At 51.0% G+C, this 20,912-nt stretch overlaps 1 protein-coding gene across 3 annotated transcripts; it reads left to right on the top strand.

The window, feature by feature from the left end:
* Nucleotides 1-8,510: 8,510 nt before the first annotated feature.
* Nucleotides 8,511-19,536, top strand: Prss55 (serine protease 55). 3 transcript variants are annotated; one of them, XM_046459312.1, is made up of 6 exons: nt 8,511-8,631; nt 9,084-9,271; nt 12,607-13,395; nt 13,986-14,236; nt 14,842-14,984; nt 19,198-19,536. In XM_046459312.1, the coding sequence occupies exons 3-6, from the start codon at nt 13,346-13,348 to the stop codon at nt 19,516-19,518; spliced, it is 765 nt and encodes a 254-aa protein (XP_046315268.1). In that variant the 5' UTR covers nt 8,511-8,631; nt 9,084-9,271; nt 12,607-13,345; the 3' UTR covers nt 19,519-19,536. The 3 variants fall into 3 exon arrangements, with proteins under 3 accessions (XP_046315268.1, XP_046315269.1, XP_046315266.1); XM_046459313.1 differs by having other exon boundaries at nt 8,511-9,271; nt 12,607-12,802; XM_046459310.1 differs by having other exon boundaries at nt 8,511-9,271.
* Nucleotides 19,537-20,912: the final 1,376 nt, after the last annotated feature.

Here is a 20,912-nt window from a genome sequence, read left to right as displayed (position 1 = left end):
ACACACAGAGACAACACCCCCACACAGACAACACCCCCCACATGGACAACACCCCCACACATGGACAACACCCACACACACAGAGACAACACCCCCACACAGACAACACCCTACACAAGACAACACCCCCACACACAGACAACACCCCCACACATAGACAACACCCCCACAATACAACACCCCTACACAGACAACACCCCCCACACAGACAACATCCCCACACAGACAGCACCCCCCACACAGACAACACCCCCCCACAGACAACACCCCCACACATAGACAACACCCCACAATACAATACCCCCACACAGACAACACCCCCACACACAGACAACTCCCACACACAGACAACACCCACACATACAGACAATATCCCTCCACACACAACACCCCCACACACAGACAATATCCCCCACATACAGACAACACCCCCACACAGACAACACCCCTACACACAGACAACACCCCCCATAGACAATACCCCACACACATAGACAACACCCCCCACACAGACAATACCCCCACACAGACAACACCCCCACACAGTGCTCTGGCACTGTAGACGGGCAAAGTATATAATCTTGAAAATAATGTAGATAACACAGTGAAAATGGTAAGAAAACATAAGCAGAACATTCAAGAAATATGGGATAGCATAAAAAGACCAAATTTAAGAGTTATTGGGATAGAGTAGGGAATAGAGTTCCAAACCAAAGGAATGAACAATGAAATAATATCAGAAAATTTTCCAAACATGAAAAACAAATTGGAAAACCAAATTCAAGAGCCTTACAGGACACCAAGTGTTCAAAATCACAACAGATTCACACCAAGGCACAATAATGAAAATGCCTAACATACAGAATAAGGAGAGAATATTAAAAGCCACAAGAGAAAGGAATTAGATCACATATAGTGGGAAACCAATTAGGTCGTGTGCAGATTTTTTCAACCTGGACCCTGAAAGCTACAAGATCTTGGAACAGCATATATCAAACTCTGAAAGAAAATGGATGCCAACCAAGAATACTGTGTATCTAGCCAAATTAAGCTTTAGATTTGATGATGAAATAAAAACCTTCCATGATACACAAAAGTTAAAAGAATTTACAGCTAGAAAACCTGCACTACAGAATATCCTTGGCAAAATATCCTTTGAAGAGGAAATGAAAATCAACAATGAAAATCAGCAGAAGGAGGTATTACACTAAAGGAAAAGCTAATCAAAGGAGAAACCAAGTCAAATTAAATAACTAAAATTTCTGGGAATACAAATCATGTCTCAATAATAACCCTGAATGTTAATGGCCTAAACTCACCAATCAAAAGGCATAGGCTAGCTGATTGGATTAAAAAACAAACAAACAAACAATATGCTGTCTCCAAGAGACTCATTTCATAGGAAAAGACACACACAGACTAAAGGTGAAAGGTTGGGAAAAATCATACCACTCCCATGGACTGCAGAAGCAAGCAGGGTTTCCGTCCTCGTATCAAATAAAGTAGACTTTAAGCTAAAGTTAATCAAAAAGGACAAAGAAGGACATTTCATACTGCTCAAGCGAACCATACACCAACAAGACTTAACATATTTATATATATATATATATTTGTTAAGATATATATATATATCTCTCCCCCAAACAATGGAGCATCTGTGTTCATCAAACAAACTCTTCTCAAGTTCAAGAGTCAAATAGACCACAACACAATAATTCTGGGTGACTTTAACACACCTCTTTCACCACTGGATAGATCTTCCAAACAAAAGCTGAACAAAAAAACTTATAGAACTCAATAATTCAATCAATAACTTAGACTTAACTGATATATATAGAATATTTCATCCTTCAACAAGTGAACACACTTTCTTCTCAGCAGCTCATGGAGCCTTCTCTAAAGTAGACCACATATTATGCCACAAAGCAATTCTTAACAAATACAAAAAAGTAGAGATACTACCCAGCATTATATCAGAAAACAATGGAATGAAATTAGAATCAATGATAAAATAAAAAATAAAAACTACTCCTACACCTGGAGACTAAATAGTATGCTACTGAATGAACAATGGGGTGTAAAAGACATCAAGGAAGAGATTAAAAAATAGAGTTAAAATGAGAACACTAATATAACATATCAGAATCTCTGGAACACTATGAAGACAGTACCGAGAGGAAAGTTCATTGCATGGAGTTCATTTCTTCAAAGAAGAAAAAGTCAACAAATAAATGACCTAACATTACATCTCAAAGCCCTGGACAAAGAAGAACAAATGAACACCAAAAGCAGTAGAAGACAGGAAATAATTAAAATCAGAGCTGAAATCAATGAAATTTAAACAAAAGAAACATTTGAAAAAAGTTGACAAAACAAAAAGTTGGTTCTTCAAAAAAATTAAATAAAATTGACAAACCTTTAGCCATCCTAACAAAGAGGAGAGAGAAAACTCAAATAACTAACATCCGTGATGAAAAAGGAAATATCACAACAGACACTACAGAAATACAAAAGACAATTAGAAATTATTTTGAAAACTTTTACTCTAATAAAATAGAGAATATTGAAGGCATCAACAAATTTCTAGAGGCATATGAGTTGGCCAAATTGAATCAGGATGATACATACAATTTCAACAGATCAATTTCAAGCAAGAAAATAGAAACCTACTGACAAAGAAAAGCCCAGCACCAGATGGATACACAGCTGAGTTCTACAAGACCTATAAAGAAGAACTAATACCAATACTCTACAAATTATTTTGTGATATAGAAAAAGAGAGAGCACTTCCAAACTCATTGTATGAGGCCAATATCACCTTGATTCCAAAACCAGGCAAAGACACATTAAAGAAAGAAAACTTCAGACCAATATCTCTAATGAAAATAGATGCAAAAATTCTCAATAAAATTCTGGCAAATTGAATACAAAAAAACATACCAAAAAAGATAGTGCACCACAATCAAGTGGGGTCCATCCCAGGGATGCAAGATTGGTTTAACATACAGAAATCAATAAATGTAATTCACTACATCAATAGATTTAAAGAAAAGAATCATATGATCGTCTCAATTAATGCAGGAAAAGCATTTGACAAAATACAGCATCCATACATGTTCAAAACACTAGAAAAACTAGGGATAACAGGAACATATCTCAGCATCATAAAAGCTATCTATGCTAAGCCCCAGGCCAAGATCATTCTAAATGAAGAAAAATTGAAAGCATTCCCTCTAGAAACATTACATCTTAAAGCCCTAGAAAAAGAAAAATAAATCAACACCAAAAGCAGAGGACAGGAATAATTAAAATCAGAGCTGAAGGAATGCCCTCTTTCACCATTTCTATTTAACATAGTTCTTGAAACACTGGCCAGAGCAATTAGACAGACAAAATAAATTAAAGGGATATGGATAGGAAAAGAAGAACTCAAATTAGCACTATTTGCCAATGCTATGATTCTATGCCTAGAAGACCCCCCCAAAAAAAAAATTCCACCAGAAAACTTCTAGAACTAGTAAATGAATTCAGCAAAGTAGCAGGATACCAAATCAACACCCATAAATCAAAGGCATTTTTGTACATCAGAGACAAATCCTCAGAAACTAGGAAAACCACCCCCATCCACAATACCCTCAAAAAAATAATAAAATACTTTGGAATTAACCTAACAAAAAAGGTGAAAGACCTCTACAACGAAAACTAGAGAACACTAAAGAAAGAAATTAAAGAAGACCTTAGAAAATGGAAAGATCTCCCTTGTTCTTGGATAGGCAGAATTAATAATTAATATTGTCAAAATGACCATACTAGCAAAAGCACTGTACAGATTTAATGCAATTCCAATCAAATTACTAATGATATTCCTCATAGAAATAGAAAAAGCAGTCATGAAATTCATCTGGAAAAATAAGAGACCCACAATAGCTAAAGCAATCCTAAGCAGGAAGAGTGAAGCAGGTGGCATCGTATACCAGACCTTAAACTATACTACAGAGCAACAGTAACAAAAACAGAATGGTGTTGGCACCAAAACAGACTAGTAAGACCATTGGTACAGAATAGAGGACACAGAGACAAATCCACATAATTACAGTTATCATATATTAGATATATAACAAATGGTGCTGGAAAAATTGGAAATCCATATGCAACAAAATGAAATTAAACCCCTGTCTCTCACCATGCACAAAACTCAACTCAAAGTGGATCAAGGACCTAGGAATTAAACCGGAGACTCTGCGTCTAATAGAAGAAAAAGTAGGACCTAATCTCCATTATGTCAGATTAGGCCCCAATTTACTTAAGACTCCTATAGCACAAGAATTAAAATCAAAAATCAATTAATGGGATGGATTCAAACTAAAAAGCTTCTTCCCAGCAAAAGAAACAATCAGTGAGGTGAATAGAAAGCCTACATCTTGGGAGCAAATTTTTACCACTCTAACATCAGATAGAGCACTAATCTCTAGGGTATATAAAGAACTCAAAAAGCTAAACAGCAAAAAAACAAATAGCCCAATAAATAAATGGGCCAAGGAACTGAACAGATACCTCTCAGAATATGACACAATCGATCAACAAATATATGAAAAAATGTTCAAGATCTCTAGCAATTAGAGAAATGCAAATCAAAACTACTATATGATTGCATCTCACTCCAGTCAGAATGGCAGCTATTTGGGGCAGGAGTGGGTGGGGCAGTGCTGGGGATTGAACCCAGGACTTTGTGCATGTGAGGCAGGCACTCTACCAACTGAGCTATATCCCCAGCCCCCATAGAATGGCAGCTATTAAGAACACAAACAACAATAAGTGTTGGCGAGGATATGGGGAAAAGGCACACTTACATACTGCTGGTGGGGCTGCAAATTGGTGCAGCCAATATGGAAAGCAGTATGGAGATTCCTTGGAAATCTGGGAATGGAAGCACCATTTGACACAGCTATCCCTCTCCTCTGTTTATACCTAAAGGACTTAAAAACAGCATACTATAGGGACACAGCCACATCAATGTTTATAGCAGCACAATTCACAATAACTAAACTGTGGAACCAACCTAGACGCCCTTCAGTAGATGAATGGATAAAGAAAATGTGGCATTTATACACAATGGAATTTGACTCAGCAATAAAAGAGAATAAAATCATGGCTTTTGCAGGTAAATGGGTGGAGTTAGAGAAGATAATGCTAAGTTAGCAAATCTCAAAAACCAAATGCGGAATGTGTTCTCTGATATAAGGAGGCTGATTCATAGTGGGGTAGGGAGGGGGAGCATGGGAGGAATAGACGAACTCTAGAGAGGGCAGAGGGGTGGGAGGGGAAGGGAGGGGGCATGGGGGTAAAAAAGATGGTGGAATAAGATGGACATCATTACCCTAAGAACTTGTATGAAGAACAAATGGTGTGAATATACTTCATATACACCCAGAGATATGAAAATTGTGCTCTGTATGTGTAATATGAATTATAATGCATTCTGCTGTCATATATAACACATTAGAATAAAAAATATTTAAAAAAAAAAAGAAGTGAAGTCACTGAACTCTGGGATAAGAGCTAAGGGTTTTGAGCCCTGACAGAGCCAGGCCTGCTCTCAGAGCTTTCTGCAGATTCTCTCCCCACAGGGACCCTCACGTGCCCACTTTACAGGTGGGGAAACAGGACCACAGAGCCAGTAAGCCAGTTGCCCCAGTGGGTAGAGCCCAGTCTGACCGCAGAGCCCAGAGTGCTGATTGCACTTGTGAGTTTGGGACCAAAATCCCTTCTGATGCATCAAATAAAACCCAAGAACTGTAGTGAAAAATATCAATAAAGTTTTCATAAACTTAAATTTCTGTTCGGTCCAAAATAAGTTGGAAGAGCACTGAAGAGTTAGGAGGAACGAGTTCATGACACATGTAAGAGACAAAGGGTTAATGTCACTACGGCTCAATACGGTCCTGCAAATCAGCTTTAGAAACTCCCCTGAATACGAGAATCACAAAGCACTAAGGGACAGGCGAATTTCTAAAGAAAAAGTAGAAAATGTTAGAAATAAGCCAGGGAATGGTCTTCAGGCTGCAGAGGGCCTACAGGGGAGGGGGGTCTATGGTCAGATACATCTCAGAAACGCCAGATTAAATAAAATGAAGCCAGCTGAACACCCTAAGGCGTGTCAGAACCATTAGTATGTGGAGAGCCACTGGGTTCTACAGGAAGAACGTGGAATGGAACGGTTCCAAATCTTATCTAACCATAGAACTTTTTCCTACAGAGTTTGACACAGGCCTGAGGGACAGAACAAACTTCTTTAACTCACGAACTAAATTAACCCATGATGGCCTTCTAAGGCCCCCATTTAATGAGACTGCTTAATACAGGTGTTCTAAATTAAATATGGCCCTATTCCATGTCCCCTCCTCCTAGGGTGTAAGCCCCTAAGGATCCTGAAGTGTCCTAGTGCTCAAGACAGAGCTCTGAGTCACCCAGCCAGATGCTGGATTCTTGCTCCCCTCCCCTGCGCTTCTGTACCCTGGGCCGGGTGCCTGGGGGTGACAGTAGGCGGTGTCTTCGTCCAGCTGGCTACAACGTTGTGATCGGTCAGTACAGTCTCCTTGTTTCCTCAGCAGCAGGCTGGGGCTCAGTGCCCTCGGGCTCAGGGAGGAGGAGGAGCCTTCCCACCCCCTCTACTTGGGGCAAGCCTGGCACCCACCTGACTCGTCCTGGGCATGTCCCTTGAGTGCCATGAGCAGTGCTGTTAGAAGCTGGAGCATCTTCTTGTCATTCCAGTCCAGAACTATCCAACTTCACCTCCAGGCCAGGCTGATACCTAGTCAGCGGTGGCAGCTGCAAGTGGGCATCACAAATGCATGGCAGAGCTGACCCTGGTGACCTCACAGTCAACACTGGGCTAGGGTGGAGGCAGCAGGTTCGGGTGCGGGTCAGTTGGGCTCAGCCCAGCCCCATGCTCCCCTGTCCAGTGCTCCCTCCCCAGCAGGGGCTGGAGGAGAGCCAGGTGAGGCCAAATTCATCTGCGTGCTCCGATCTCTCGCCGCCCCCCCGCCCCCCGATTCTGATCAACTTAAGGAGCCATTGGTTCTGCTCTGTGCTGTGATATTAAAGAGCTTTGGGTCTTTGGACAAGTTTTTATATTCTCTGAAACCAGGTGTCAAATGCCAATACACCTTGTTAGGAGATCTCAGCCTCATCTGAGGTTCAGTGGAGGGAAAGGGAGAGAATTCAAGGGGGTTGTTTGGTAGAGCTGGCATTAAAAGATTGGGCTTAACATGAGGACTGTGTTAGGGAGGGCAAAATGAGAAAGGAGAATATCGTGTGGTGATAACCTGGCTCTAGTGCCTCTAGTGATACAGCTAAAAAGAGACGCTGTTGGCCCGAGGTCGGAAACAGTGGGATGGGGAGAGAAGGGAGAGGCCGGGACAGAGGTGGCCGACGGCTGTGCAGGACAGTGAGAAGACACTGGACAGAGCAGCATGAACTGGACAGTCATCTGTCTCTGAGGACACGAGATGGAGGAGAGGCCCAGAGGCCAAGGGAGAATTCGGCCCCCGCAGCAGGAAGCTGGCCAGAGAGCTGGCAGAGGGTGTGACAAAGAAATACAAGAGCAAGAGCGCGCCAGCCCCCGGGACCCTCCAGTCAGGTCTCTCTGCGGGTCCCTCCTCACCTCTCGCCGCCTCCCGCCTGCCCAACCTCTTGTCCCCGTGGCCCCTGCTCCACGGCGCCTGGCCTGCCCAGCCCATCTGTGTCCTCAGAACTGATTCATTTTCTGTCTCTTCCACTAGACTAAGGCGAGGGCAAGGGCTTTTCCTCTTGTCGGCTCTGCCCAGCCTGTTCTGTTGGAAGAGATTTGCGTCCAGTCCCCAGCTCAGAGTGAGACCCGGCATCTGCCCCTGAGACAGTGACACTAGGCTGTGTTGGGTGGGGCACAGCTCCACAGGCTGCCACAGTGCTACTCAGCAAACCGCTAGCTGCAAGTCAGACTCTTCCCAGGTGGTGGCAGGGCGGGGGGGGCGGGGGAGACAGCGGTTGGGCATCGCACCAACCCGGCTTGGTCATCTCCTGCTGACCTTTGCCACCCAGTAAGATAGTTTGTCCTGCCCAGGTCGGCTTGTGTTGTGGAAATCGTGCTCAGCAAGAGACCCAGCACCACTCGGAGGGTTGGAGAACTCAGGTTTATGGTGCCACTGGATCCAGATGAGCCAGTAGTGGGTTCTGAAGTTCTGGGCCCGGAGCTGAGGTCACATGGGGCTTTCAGAGGAAATCTGGTGTCATTCCTTGCCTAGGACAGTATTGGCAGGTTCAATTCTTGGGCCACATGACCACAGACCATGAGCAGAAATTCTTATTTATTGAAGCAGAACAAAGGCAGAGGAGAATCTGCAAGGGATGTTGGGAAGTGGCCTTTGTCACAGGGAGGTGTTTCTCGAGGTCACAGGAGCTTACACGCCCCAGGGTGTGAATTATAGCATAGAAATGTTACAGTTTAAGCCAGTGCGGAAACAACACTCTCACAGAGACCAGCAATTAAGTAACTCCTAGGAAGACCAAGCCACGGAGTGCCATTTCCCTCTTCACTTGACTCCTGGCTCCTCTGAGGTCCGGCTGGACAGAGGCTCCTCTGATCACTCTGGGGTAACAGTCCTGCAGTCACTGGGTCCAAACCCCGTGGCACTCCACCCTGGTCACACTCTGCTTCAGCTTCCTGTGGAATAAACCACAAAGTGCTGGGGGCAGGGGGTGTTGCCCTCTGGGCGGGTCTGGAGGAGATGGGGCACCCTGCACCAGCATGAGGCCCAGCCTGGGCGCTGGCCAGAGTCCTGAGCAGGAAGGAAGAGGGTCACTGGACCCCGCGGGCCTCGTGCTGGAGAGGCCCAGCCGGCAGGGCTTACCTGGCCTCCACCAGGGGCCCCCTGACAGACTCGTGGAGGGACCTGGGAGCCTTAAAGAAGGATTGGGCGTGACGGCCCAAAGTGCCCAGGGTGGGCTGGGGGGAGGTAGGACGCCAGGTCAGCAGGGAGCCTAGCGGGCTGGGAGGGAGGCTCAGACCAGAGAGCCCTCTGTGAACCATTTTAGAACCCAAACAGGTAGCAAGAAGCCTCCTGACCTCAGCCTCAGCCCATTGTGACGTCGCCAGCAGGGCTGGTTCCTCCACGGCCAGCACCACCGCCCTCCGCCCTGGCCTCCTCCACCTCCCAGCCCACAGCCCAGCCCAGGCCCATGCTTCTCTTCTCAGTTGTGCTGCTCATCACCCACGCCACGGGGGCGGACCCAGGTATGTGGGCTCCTCCCTGGGGCCAGAGCAACAGACCCAGTGGGCACTGGGGGGGGGGGGACAAGTGCCCTCCTCACCTCCTCATTCAGTCCCACTGAGCATTAGGGGCAGGAAAGAGCCGGACATGGGCTTGTAATCAGCCAACTGGTCAGGGAGGCCCTTCCAGGAGAGCCCAAGAGGGTGACTTGATGTGCTCCCAGTCACCCTCCTTGGGGCCACTTGTCTTTCTTCCTGTTCCCCAGCCCAGAGTTTGACAATCTGACCTTTAGCTTTGGTTTTGAAACCCAAGACTTTACCCCAGAAAGCATCATGGAGAGCCCAGAAGCATGTGCCCGAAAGTAACTGAGCCTCAGTTTCAGACTCAGGGTGAGGAGCTTCCGGGGACCTGCCAGCAGAATGGAAGAGGGACTCAGCACGTCAAGCTAAGGCTGCTTCTGGTCTCAGTGTGCTCCTCACGGCTCCAGAGGGTGGCTCCCCCCTCTGAGACGTGGCCAGGGCTGGAAGGAAACTGGGTTACTTAGCAGCAGCAGCTCTAGGCCAAGTACTAGGTGGAAGCTGCCCACCGTGGGGGAGTTTCTGCTCTTCGCCTAAGTGTGGGTGGGAGCAAGCCTCAAGGTCCAGGACCTGCCCAAAGTCACTCTGCAGGAACTTGGTAGGGCTGATGGCAGCAGCCAGCCTGCTGTGCCAGTCCCTCCCTCCCTCCCTCTGCCCACTAGCTCTTGCACACCTGGCCTCCTGCCAGCCGTCCTGAGGTGGGTGCAGGGAGGAGCGTGGGGGAGAGGGGGTGTGGGCAGATCCTCCGAAGAACACCCCAAGTGCATGCTCATTCCCAGCCCTGCTCCCCATCTCTGCTGCCTTCACTGCCACCCGGCTTTGGTGCTTTGCTTTAACCCAAAGAACTTGGGTTGGACGGTTGGACCCTGGTGCTGCTGTTCTCAGGACCAAGAGAGTGAAGAATGGGCCCAGCTGCCAGTCCCTGGGGACTGGGTGCAAAGAGAGGAGAAATTCTGACAGCTAAGATGGCTCAAGGACCCCTCCCTCTGCTCCAGCCCCTGTGGGGGCTTCATCAACCTGGCTCCATCTGAGTGTCCATCTCGTAGGTGGAGAGAGTCTCATGCCCATTTCAGGAGTGGAGAGGGGATAAGAAGGGACGGCTGCTTCCCTCAGATCATGTATGAGTGACAGGGCCAGGGTCAGACTCAGGGGTCTGCCCCAGGGCCACGCTCTCAGCAGGTGCCGCAGCCGCGTCTCAGAAAGAGGAGCCCCCTGCAGTCACCCATGGGCTCTCGAGTTCACCCCACTCAGGGATCCTGACTGTGGTTACTCCCACGTGTGGATGTCCAGATTTTTAATACGGTAAAATCACAAGTTCTAAATATGATTTCGACCCTGACTTTTCTATTCAACTGTTTATCCCAAGCCTTTCCCCATATCATTAAAATCCCCCACGAGCCCGACTTTCCAGCCGAGGAGTCGCGGACGACACGGGTGAACATGCGTGTTGTCCACCTAACACGGGTCGCTTTCAGTTTGTTACTGTTAGGTCAGTGCATATCGTCCAACACGGATGGCCTGGCCCCGGGGGTGAGTGTCCATGAGGGCTCCTGGAGCCAAGGCTCCCTCATCGTTGGGACATCCTCTTCCTGCCCTGGGACCAGCGTCACCAAGGCAGAGCTTAAGCTCTAGCATCAGTCAGGCCAGGGGACCCCAGTGACCCAACGCCATGATGGTACATGAAGAAATGTAATGCTGGGCAGGAGACAGAGTAGCCAGGATGGAGGGGTTGGCTTGGCCTCCTTAAAGGAGCAACTCTCAGGCCAAGGCGGGGACGAGGTGAGGGAGTGAGCCAGGCACCCGTGAAGAGAACCTTACAGGCAGACAGCAGCTCTGGGAGTGGTAGGAGGTCAACTCCAACGCCAGATGCCCAGCTTCAAATCCTGGTGGGGCCATGGACTAGCTGTGTGCCCTTGGGCAAATACTTAACCTTTCTGTGCCTCATTTGTCCTAACTATAAAATGGGGATGGAAATAACAGTACCTACTTCGTAGGGTGGTTGTAAAAGTCACAGTGAATTGGTCTTTGTAAGGTGTTTGAAACAGCATCGGACACACATCTAAGCACCATAGTGTGTCTGATAAGTCAGATATAGGAAGTGCAGGTCCAAAAGTCCTGAACAGACATTCATGGATTATTGACAGCTGGAGCTTCTTGATACAATGTTGCTAAATTCCCCATTTTTTTGAACCAAAAATGACCATGACTTCCTCATTCCAAACCAGACTATGACATCCTGAAAGCCACCGTTGAGCCAATGACTGGACAATTAGAATAAAGACAGGGTCAAGGGGGTCTTGGGCTTTCTAACATCAACCCTCCCACCTTGTTCTGGAAACATCTTTTCCTTTCCCAGCATTGCTATGAGTAGCAGCCACAAACTGAGTGGCTTAAACAGCAATTCCTCACCTTGCCATCCTGTAGGGCAGAAGTCAGCTCAGCCTCCAGGGCTATTTCCAAGGCAGGACGGTATTCCTGCAGACACACCAGCCTTGGATCCTCAGCGTCCCCTTCCGGGGCTCCTGGAGCTGGTCTGGGGCCCCTGTGTCCATCTTTGGAGCCTCAGGCTTGATCTCCCGGGGCCTTCCTGTACTCACCTCCACCCAGCATGGACTCCCTTCTGCCTTCCTCCTACCATTTCTCTTTGGTGGTGCTGGGGGTTAAACCCAGGGCCTCATGCATGCTAAGCAAGCACTTCACCCCAGAGCTGCGCCCAGCCTCTTTATTTTGAGACAACTTCTTGCTAAGTTGCCCAGGCTGGTCTGGAACTTGCAATCCCCCTGTCTCAGCCTCCCAAGTGCCTGCTCCACTGCCCCAGCTCCCCAACACTCTTAAGGGTCCTGTGATTGCACTGGGTCCATTCAGTGAGGGATGCTGGGGTCAGCTGATCAATTCCATCTCCAAATTCCCTGTTGCCTTGTAAGGGAAAATATTTGCAGGTCCCAGATTGCGGCCCTGGAGGACTGGGGTATCTTTGAAGGGGTCCTGTGGGGTTGACTTTGGACATTATTTCCTCCAATTTCTCTGGGAAGACGTGGTTGCCTGACACCCCAGAGCTGGCAGAGTCAGAGCCAATGTTCTGGACCACATCCTGAGCTCTGCTCAACGAAAAGGAACCTGTCAGTTTGCTCCTGTCACACCGGAGCCTCCAGGGCCGGCCCAGTGTCCTCATCTCCAGGACAGGGCCAGGGAGATCTGTCTGCGAGCATCTCACCCAGCAACCGGGCCCATGTGGAGGTGACAGGTGTTTTATGTTTCCCTCCTGCTCTCTTCCATCCCAGCAGGATGTGGCGAGAGGCCCACTTTCGAGGACCAGAAGATGCGGTATTCCAGAATCGTCGGGGGGCTGGAGGCTGAGGTGGGTGAGTTTCCGTGGCAGGTGAGTATCCAGGCAACAAATCAACATTTCTGTGGCGGCACCATCCTCAACTCTTGGTGGATCCTCACAGCTGCTCACTGCGTAATTGGCGAGTTACCGTAAGTACCCAGGGCCAGCCGCGGACAGCCACACGCGTGGCCAGACCTGATGGTGAAGGGGTCCTGGCACCGTTGTATCCTGATGCAGACATGAATGTCCGCCCTCCAGCCTGTGGGCACTGCACAGTGGACCCCAAGCTGTGCCAGGGCCCATGGCTCTGTGCAGCAAAGTCACACGCTGTCCTTTCCAGGCACACCTGTGGCCTATGGAGGTGGAGCACTCAGTCCATCCACCTGTCCTAGGACATCCAAGTGCTTCTTGGAAATCCTGGACGTCTGGTCTCTGGCCACCTGAGTGCGTCCTTCCTGCTCCTTGTAGGGTGCTCTCTGCTCAGCTGACGGTTGACTGCTGGCATTTCCTGATCATGAACCATGCTCCAGGGACCCCATTAAGATTTTACCTGTGTTAAATTACTTACCTGTACAATGACCCTCTGAGGCAGGCAGAATAAATTACTCTATTTTATAGATAAGGAAACTGAGGTCCAATAAAGCTATGTGACCCCGCCAGGGACCACAGCTCACAGTGGAAGGCAGTCCTGAATGCTCCGGCACTTGGGCACCCTGCTTCACCACCTCAAGAGCTTTGGAAGGTACCCAGAAAGGCTGACAGATCTGGGTAAACCCCGTGAAACCGCGTGCAAAGCCGAGTACACTGCAGCACCTGCTCTTGGGGGGCACTTCAGAGCTGGCTACCAGAAAGTTCTTGCCCATCTGCCTGGAGGGGCCCTGCCTGCTGTCTGATTACTCGGGGTCTTTCTGCTCGGCCAGTGGAAGGTCAAATTAAACTCAGCTCCTAAGTCTCTAAATGGTTGTTGGAACCACTGCCGTGAGCAGAATGTGCAATCATTGGCACATGTCACCAGGCCTTACCTATCTGAAGACTGGCTTGGTCTGGGCCAACTAGTCCTTTGTGGGCTCTTTAGAGTGCTCCAAACTGAGCCCTGCCTCTGCTCTGTTGCATGTAAGGGTCACATTCAACCTCAGGACCCCTGAGGACTGGGGTCTGTTCTCTGATGGTTCTGTCCTCTCTTTAGTTTCTAAATCCTCAAACTTTCTGAGCAACAAAAGGACCATCTTAAAGGCCCCCCAAACTCTATGAGGACTGGTATTTGGGGCACAGTGAGCTCTGTGTGCTTTTGTGACCCCTCCTCCCCTCCCCTCTCTGGTTCTATGTCACCAGCACAGAGGATCTGAGTGTCGTGCTGGGGACCAACGACTTGACCAGCCCACGTCTGGAAATAAAGCCGGTCAGCAGCATAGTTTATCACAATAAATTTAAGAGACAAAGCATGGACAACGACATCGCCTTGCTGATGGTGGCCTCGCCCATCGAGTTCAATAGCCTGATAGTGCCCATCTGCATGCCCCCAGAGCCCATGCCTTCCAAGTGGCACAAGTGCTGGGTGGCAGGGTGGGGCCAGACCACTTCAGGTGTGTGACTGCCTGGCGTCCTAGAGAGCTGCTCAGGCCAGGGCCCCACGGGGAGGCAGGAGGAGGGCAGGAACTGATGGGCATGAGGATGAGGGGAGGAATCATGAGATGCATGTGTGGTCAGCGTGAAGGAGAAGGAGCCCAGGAGACCTGGAGGCCCGGGGCTCAAGCGCCCTGTAAACCCTCTGAAGACTTATCGCCCTCTCCACGCCTGGGGCCTAGTGATTCTTTATGGGGTGCAAATTGCTGTCTGTGGCCCTGTGGGAGGGAAGCGCTGTGCCCACGTGACAAACTGGTAACAGGGCAGCAAGCGGAGGAGGCAGGACCATGCTGGGCTGTCCACTGGCCCGTCCCCAGATGTCGAGCTCACGGGCTGGCTGGAGCAGGGCTCGAAGTTTGGCCATCAAATGAATGATCCCAGCAGGTGGTGGTCTCTTGGGAGAGCTTGGGCAGGATACCCTTTGGGCACAGATGACCTGAAGAAGGTGGATGGCCAGGGCATGAGCAGCATGCGGGATGGTGGGTGGGGCTGGCGGTCTCTAGGGCACCGCCGTTGCAATGTCTACTGCCTGGTGACTTTTCTAACATGCTCTCTCCCTGGACAGCTGACAAAGGGTCTATGAAAACCGATCTGTTGAAAGTGCCGATGGTCATCATAGATTGGAATGAATGTGCAAAAACGTTTACAAAACTTACCAAAAATATGCTGTGCGCAGGATTCATGAACGAGAGCTACGATGCTTGCCAGGTAACAGAGGCCCTGCCTCCTCCACTTACAGGCCCCCACCCCGGGGGGGCTGCCATGCAAGGGTACCCTCTCTCTGCTGGGAAGAGGCAACTGAGGGTCTGGGAAATCGTGGGGGTCAGGGCCTTTGGCTGTGCGAGTGCAGACATGGAGTGGACGCTAGGTACATGGGACCCCAAGGCTTCCACTTGTAGAAATTCCTAAAAAGACAAAGTCAAGGAGAATTTGAGGCCCATACCAGGAGTCATCATCATTCATCATTTAGCAACCTCTATCGAGCACGCCAGCCCCTGGTGGCTGGAATGAGGTGTGGTCCCTGCCCCTAGCCTCTTGGGCAGACAGTTGGGTCAATAAGCAAGAAATAATAGAGTGGGTGATGCAGGTTTCTTTACCGTGAACCAAAGTCTGATCTCTTAGGTTCTCTTTAATAAAACAGACATGAAACTTTTAAAAGAAAAACACATTTGATTGATGTTGATGTTGAGGATAATGAAAAATGGAAAACAAAAACAAAACATTCAGAGCATGGCTCCCTCTGGCTCCAAGGAGTGACAGGAGTTGTGTTTAAAGCTCAAAGACCCTCTATTTGTCCTGGGGGGCTCCCTCTGATGAGCCCATTAAGGCCCACCTGCAAGCCGGGTGCTGGCTTTGGTCTGGGTGCAAGTCTCCAGGTGCAGATGTAACCCCTCCAAGCAGTGAAGGACAGACAGCCCGACCGTGGAAGGGGCCTGTGTTTACCCACAGTCTTCTCTAGTGTTTCTTGATAACAGAGGAGACTGGTAGTTTCCCCAGGTAGACCACGAGATGGCACCTTGGGAAGGGCCTGCTGGGTCAGGGTTTGGGCAGGCAGAAGAGGAAGGAGCGAGGCCTCTGAGCTCAGCAGAGGTGGAGGCCAGCAGCGTGCCAGGCAGACGAGACTCCACCAGCAGAGGACCAAAGGGACAGCCAGACCGAACACCTAGCGCGCCCTGTTCCTTTCCGGTCCTGGATGATGTACACGATCACCAAACCTAACAGGACAAAGGACCTGGACCCAGATACAGTGGAGCAAGTAACCTCCTTCGATCCTGCCCACTAAGTCCAGCGGAAAGCCAGTGCTGGTGGCTGCAAGGCGGGGCTGTCTGTGGAAGGGGGCAGTGGGCGCGGCTACCGAGGGCAGCAGAAGCCTCCTCAGCACAGAGAAGTCCTGCCTCTTGAGGGGCTGCATGTCCCCTGCCCAGTGATGCTTCTGCAGTACCCATCAGGCTCTACCGTTTTGCCAGATAGTACTGGGGAAACTGAGGGGTTGGGAAATCTCTGCATTACTTCTTACAATAAAGTCTTCAATTATCTCAAAACGCCCAACTTTTAAAAATAATTTTAAAGTGGCACAATCAAGCAAAATATAAACTGGAACTTATCCCCAGCTAAGAAGATGAAGCGTTGGTGGCGTCTCCTGGGGAGCAGCCATCCTGGTGAGCCCATCTCTGGGCTCCTGCCTGCTCCCGGCCGGGCAGACACCTGTCTATTCAGGGGTGAATTCCCAGGGCCGCGCCCTGTGCTCTGCCCATGACAAATGCCTAAGAAATGTTTGTCAGATAGGCCCAGCTGCAAGCTGGGTGCTGTCGGCTGTCAGAACCGACAGTAACGTCACCCCCGAGGAGAGGTCCCCTGGGGGGAACCCCAAAGGGCCCTGGAGTCTGCCGGTGGAGGAGGGGTCCGAGCGGGCAGCGCTGGACGTGGGCCAGTCTGGCTGAGGGGCTGCCGTGGACCCTGGTTTAGAGCTGGGCTGCGTTCTAGGCTGCGTCCCACTTCATCTCTCACTCTGCAGAAAAACGCACAGGCCCTCAGAACCACGGGCCTTTAGAGCCGAGAAGGAGTCTGAACACATTCAACCAGAAGGCCGTTTTACAGAAGAGAAAACGTGGTTATCGTGATCACTCATGACTCCCTTGACCACCTGGACAGACCTGCGGTCACTTTGAAGCTCTTCGGCACCTTATCAGCGATTGTGTCTTCCCTGTGGCTCTGTGAGGTGGGCTGGAAGGTGAAAGAACAGGGATTCAGAATCTAAGCGGTTTTCCCAAAGTCCGACATCAGTGAAGAGGCCAGGCCTGCAGCCCGGTCACCTGCTTCTGCGCCAAACAGGACAGCAGTGGTGTCCTTCATCTCCTGGTGGCAAACTCGGGAAGCTCTCAGCCAGCGTTTCTCAGCAGAGACCCCGGCTACAGGCTGAGCCCTTGCAGGAAGGCCCCTCTCGGTGGCTCCTCTGGTGCTGCTTGCTTCCCAAGAGGAAGAGAAAAAACCAACATAGAAGGACGTCCACTTACGGACGCCCCTGGGCCCAGCCACCAGGAAGGGACAACTGTTCCCTGAAGGCAGCTGGTGGGCCACACACAGAGCAACGGTGCTAACCCATTTCTGGAACGTCCGCTACACAGGCTCGTCCCAACGATTCACAGGTTTTTGCAGTTCATGGGCCACCGTCCTAGAGAGCAGACGGGCGTCTCTCCGTTCCAACAGAATGATGGACATGGAAGTTTCCTGCCCGGGACACCCTCACCCTGTTGTGTAAGGAAATAAGTAATCAAGGCAACATTCCTAAGACATTGTTGCCACGGGTGTCCTTCATAAAACAAAGAAGATCACGTAAGACAACATTTGCAGAAGGAGCGAGCGATTGGAATAGAAGCTGTCAAGCGGGTTCTGCCCTGTAACTCACCAGCCAGCACCGGGGCAAGAGGAGGTGCCGGGGGACACTCTGTCCTGGAAAAGGCCACTTGGTTTGGGCCCAAGTTGCTGGCTGTCCTCAGGCAGTCATGACCCCCGACTCTGTGGAGTCACAGTGAGGGGCTGCATGTCCCCTGCCCAGTGATGCTTCTGCAGCAAGACCAAGTTCCACAGGGACACATTTACTCCTGACCTTCCCCTGTACTTTGTCTCCTGCAGCCTCTGACCCTGAATGAGTCCTCCCAGCCTATGTCCAGTGTCCATCTGGGGCCAGACACCTGGTGGTGTCTCCTGCCCGTCCCCCACGTGACCTGCTTTGGACCCTCATATTTCACCTCCTCTTACTGCCCTCTGCCTGAGGCCCCTCCAGCCACCCGGCCCAGCCCGTCAAGCCACTGGGTGCCCTTCGAGTCACATCTCCCCAGTTGTCCTGCCCTCGTTCTCCCAGAGCCAGAGTGCGCCCTCCTCTGTCTCACGCCACACGAGTCTCCTGAGGGCCCACAAGTGCATCTTCTCTGCTAGGCCAGGAGGTCTCGGACCCCCAGACCAGGCATGATGCGTTTCCTCTGTGAGGGTTTGTCCAGCAGAGGTCAGCCCTCTCGTGGCCCTCGAACTTTCTACTTACAAAATGGGAATCAAAATCTCTGCTCACCGAGAGGAGGCCGTGGGGCTGACGAGAGGCCGCCACAGAGCCAGGCCACAGGAACAGCTCAGCAGGAGACTCCTGCCCGGAGTCCACCCCATGCTGCACTGTCCAGCCAGCCCGCAGGACTGAGGAAAGGCCACCGGCAGTGTGTGACAGAAGGATCCAGCTGGGGAGCTGGGGGTGTTAGCATCAGGAGACCCTGGCTTCCGGCTCTGGCCGGGTGACCCTCAGCAAGCGCTTTCTCCTCCTCGAGGCTGGTCCTCCAGGAGAAGGGGTGAGAGGAAGCCATGTGTACATGAGGTCCTTGGTGGATACCTGGCACATCTGCATCATGTGTGGGCACAACCACACAAGTCACAGACCCACAGCGGGGGCAGTGCATCCAGGGAGACTTAGCTCCTGTGCCCCCCAGCACCCACTCCAGAGTGTTCAACAGAATGCCGTCCTCCCCACAGCTCTGGAGGACACCAGAGGAGACCCACTCATGGTGCCCGCTGACGACGCCTCTCACGCCCACTTCCTATTCTCCCTCTCCAGAGCCTCTGATCTGAGAATCCTCAACGCTGGCCTCCCTCCCCCCTCTGCCTCCTTCCCGCCCCTCTCTGGGCTGCAGAGGCGCGCTCCTCGCTCTTCTCACTGACCACTGCGTCCTCCTCCCTGGCTCTGCCCTGCCTGGCCCTGCATGCGTCTCCCCACAGCTGCTGGCTGACCGCAGGGCGCCCCCAGGGGAGCATGGGTGGGATTCCTTTGGCAGCCTGGAGTCGGGGAGCCAGTGAAGCCCCTTCCCTTGACCAAGCTGAGCCCAGCCTCAGTGGGCAGCTTAGAACAGGACCCGCCATGAACTCTGTTCTCTGCCTGCAGGGCGACAGTGGGGGGCCCCTGGTCTGCACGACAGAAGGAAACAAGAAGTGGTCCCAGGTGGGCATCATCAGCTGGGGCAGGAGCTGTGGGCAGAAGAACACCCCAGGAATATACACCTCGCTGGCCAACTACCAGCTCTGGATCAAGAACGTCACCCAGGTGGAGGGGCGGCCCTTTGACACCGAGAAAAGGAGGTCCACCCTGAAACACAAGTCCAGGGACTCCAGGTCCTCGGGGTGCTCAGAGCTGGGCAGCCCCAGGTGCTGGCTCCTGCGGGGGCTTCTGTCCTGCCTCTTGCTCAGGGCCGTTTTCAACGGGTAATAAAAGTCCTTAACCAAAGGTGGTGTGACCGGGAGGGACCACGCAGGTCGAGGAGAAGGCGAGGAACCAGGGCCAAGAAGAGTCAGCCCAAACCAGGCTGGGCCGGGTTCCGGGTGGGATTTGGGTCTCTGTTATCAGAACCCCCTCCATTCCTGGTGACCATTACCCAGTTCAGATTGGCTGAACCCAAGAAGAGGGTGTGTGTGTGTGTGTGTGTGTGTGTGTGAACAACACGGACGTCGGGTGGTGTGAAGATGCAGGCGTGCCTGACCTCCTGGCTGAAAGGAAGTTTCCAGGGACAGTGGTTCCGTGGCCATGTCCCCCAGGCAGGGCTGCTAAGTGTGGCCATGATACCCTCAGCACCTGCAGTTGACCTTCCCCAGCGTAACTGACTCCTCAGACTCCAGCCCCTTGTGATGACCCTCTCTCCTCAGCCCTTTGACACTCAGGTCACTAAAGGCCCAAAGTGGCCCTCTCCTAGGCTAGGCCAAGTTCCACGCCCACCCAGGGCCCAACCAAGGGACCAGCATCCAGAATCATGTGAACGGACAGCCAGTGACAGGCTGGTCCTCAAATGGCACTCAGAGTGCTGTGGACAGTCAGGGCAGCGGCCACTGAGCTGTCCGTGGCCATGCTGGCCACTGGTGGTCTCTGGGCCTGTCCAGCTGGTGTACATGAACAGCCACGTCCCAAGTCCTCAGGAGCTGCTGTGACATTGACATCTGGGCTTGCTGCTCCCGGGCCACTGGAGGAGCAGGTGAGAGTCAGGGAGGGAGGAGTAGGAAGCGTTTGTTTTATCATCCTCCCCACGGTCCGTTCCTGAAGACCCGTCGCCCTGTCGTGGGTCGTGGGGAAAAGCTTCACATAAAGCTTTGCATTCCCTGATGTCACTGCATCTTTGGTGGGGACCCAGGAAATCCAGGCCCAGAGGAAAGAGGCCCATGGCCAGTCCAGTCCCAATCTCAATGAGCAGAATGTGAGGACATAAAATACCTAGGGAGTTGAGGATTAATTTGATGTCCACTTAGAGGGTCTTTAGATGGGATTAATGTTTCAATCAGTAAACTCTAAGTAAGCGGACTTCCTTCTATAACGAGGGTGGGCCTCATCCAATCAGTTGAAAATCCAAATAGAACTAAAAGTTCTGCCTCCCAGAGTGATTGGATCCTCAGCCGGCTGCCTTGGGCTTCCTTCGCACCGTCATGCTGGTCTCCCGGCTGCCAGCCACGTCTCCACCCTCAGGGGAACCAACTGCTCACATTAATCCCTCTCTGTACATACACACAGCCCAGTAGTTCTGCTGCTCTGGAGAAGCCTGACTGATAGGGGAGATGTGTCCTTGGCACAGCCACAAGGCCACCGAGGCAACCGTGGAGATCACGTGGCCCTTCTAC

Source organism: Marmota monax, unplaced genomic scaffold (assembly GCF_021218885.2).
Source record: "Marmota monax isolate L192 unplaced genomic scaffold, Marmota_monax_Labrador192_F-V1.1 WCK01_AAM20220418_F8-fsc00288, whole genome shotgun sequence".
Classification (NCBI taxonomy): domain Eukaryota; kingdom Metazoa; phylum Chordata; class Mammalia; order Rodentia; family Sciuridae; genus Marmota; species Marmota monax.
This window is presented reverse-complemented; position numbering and strand designations above follow the sequence as displayed.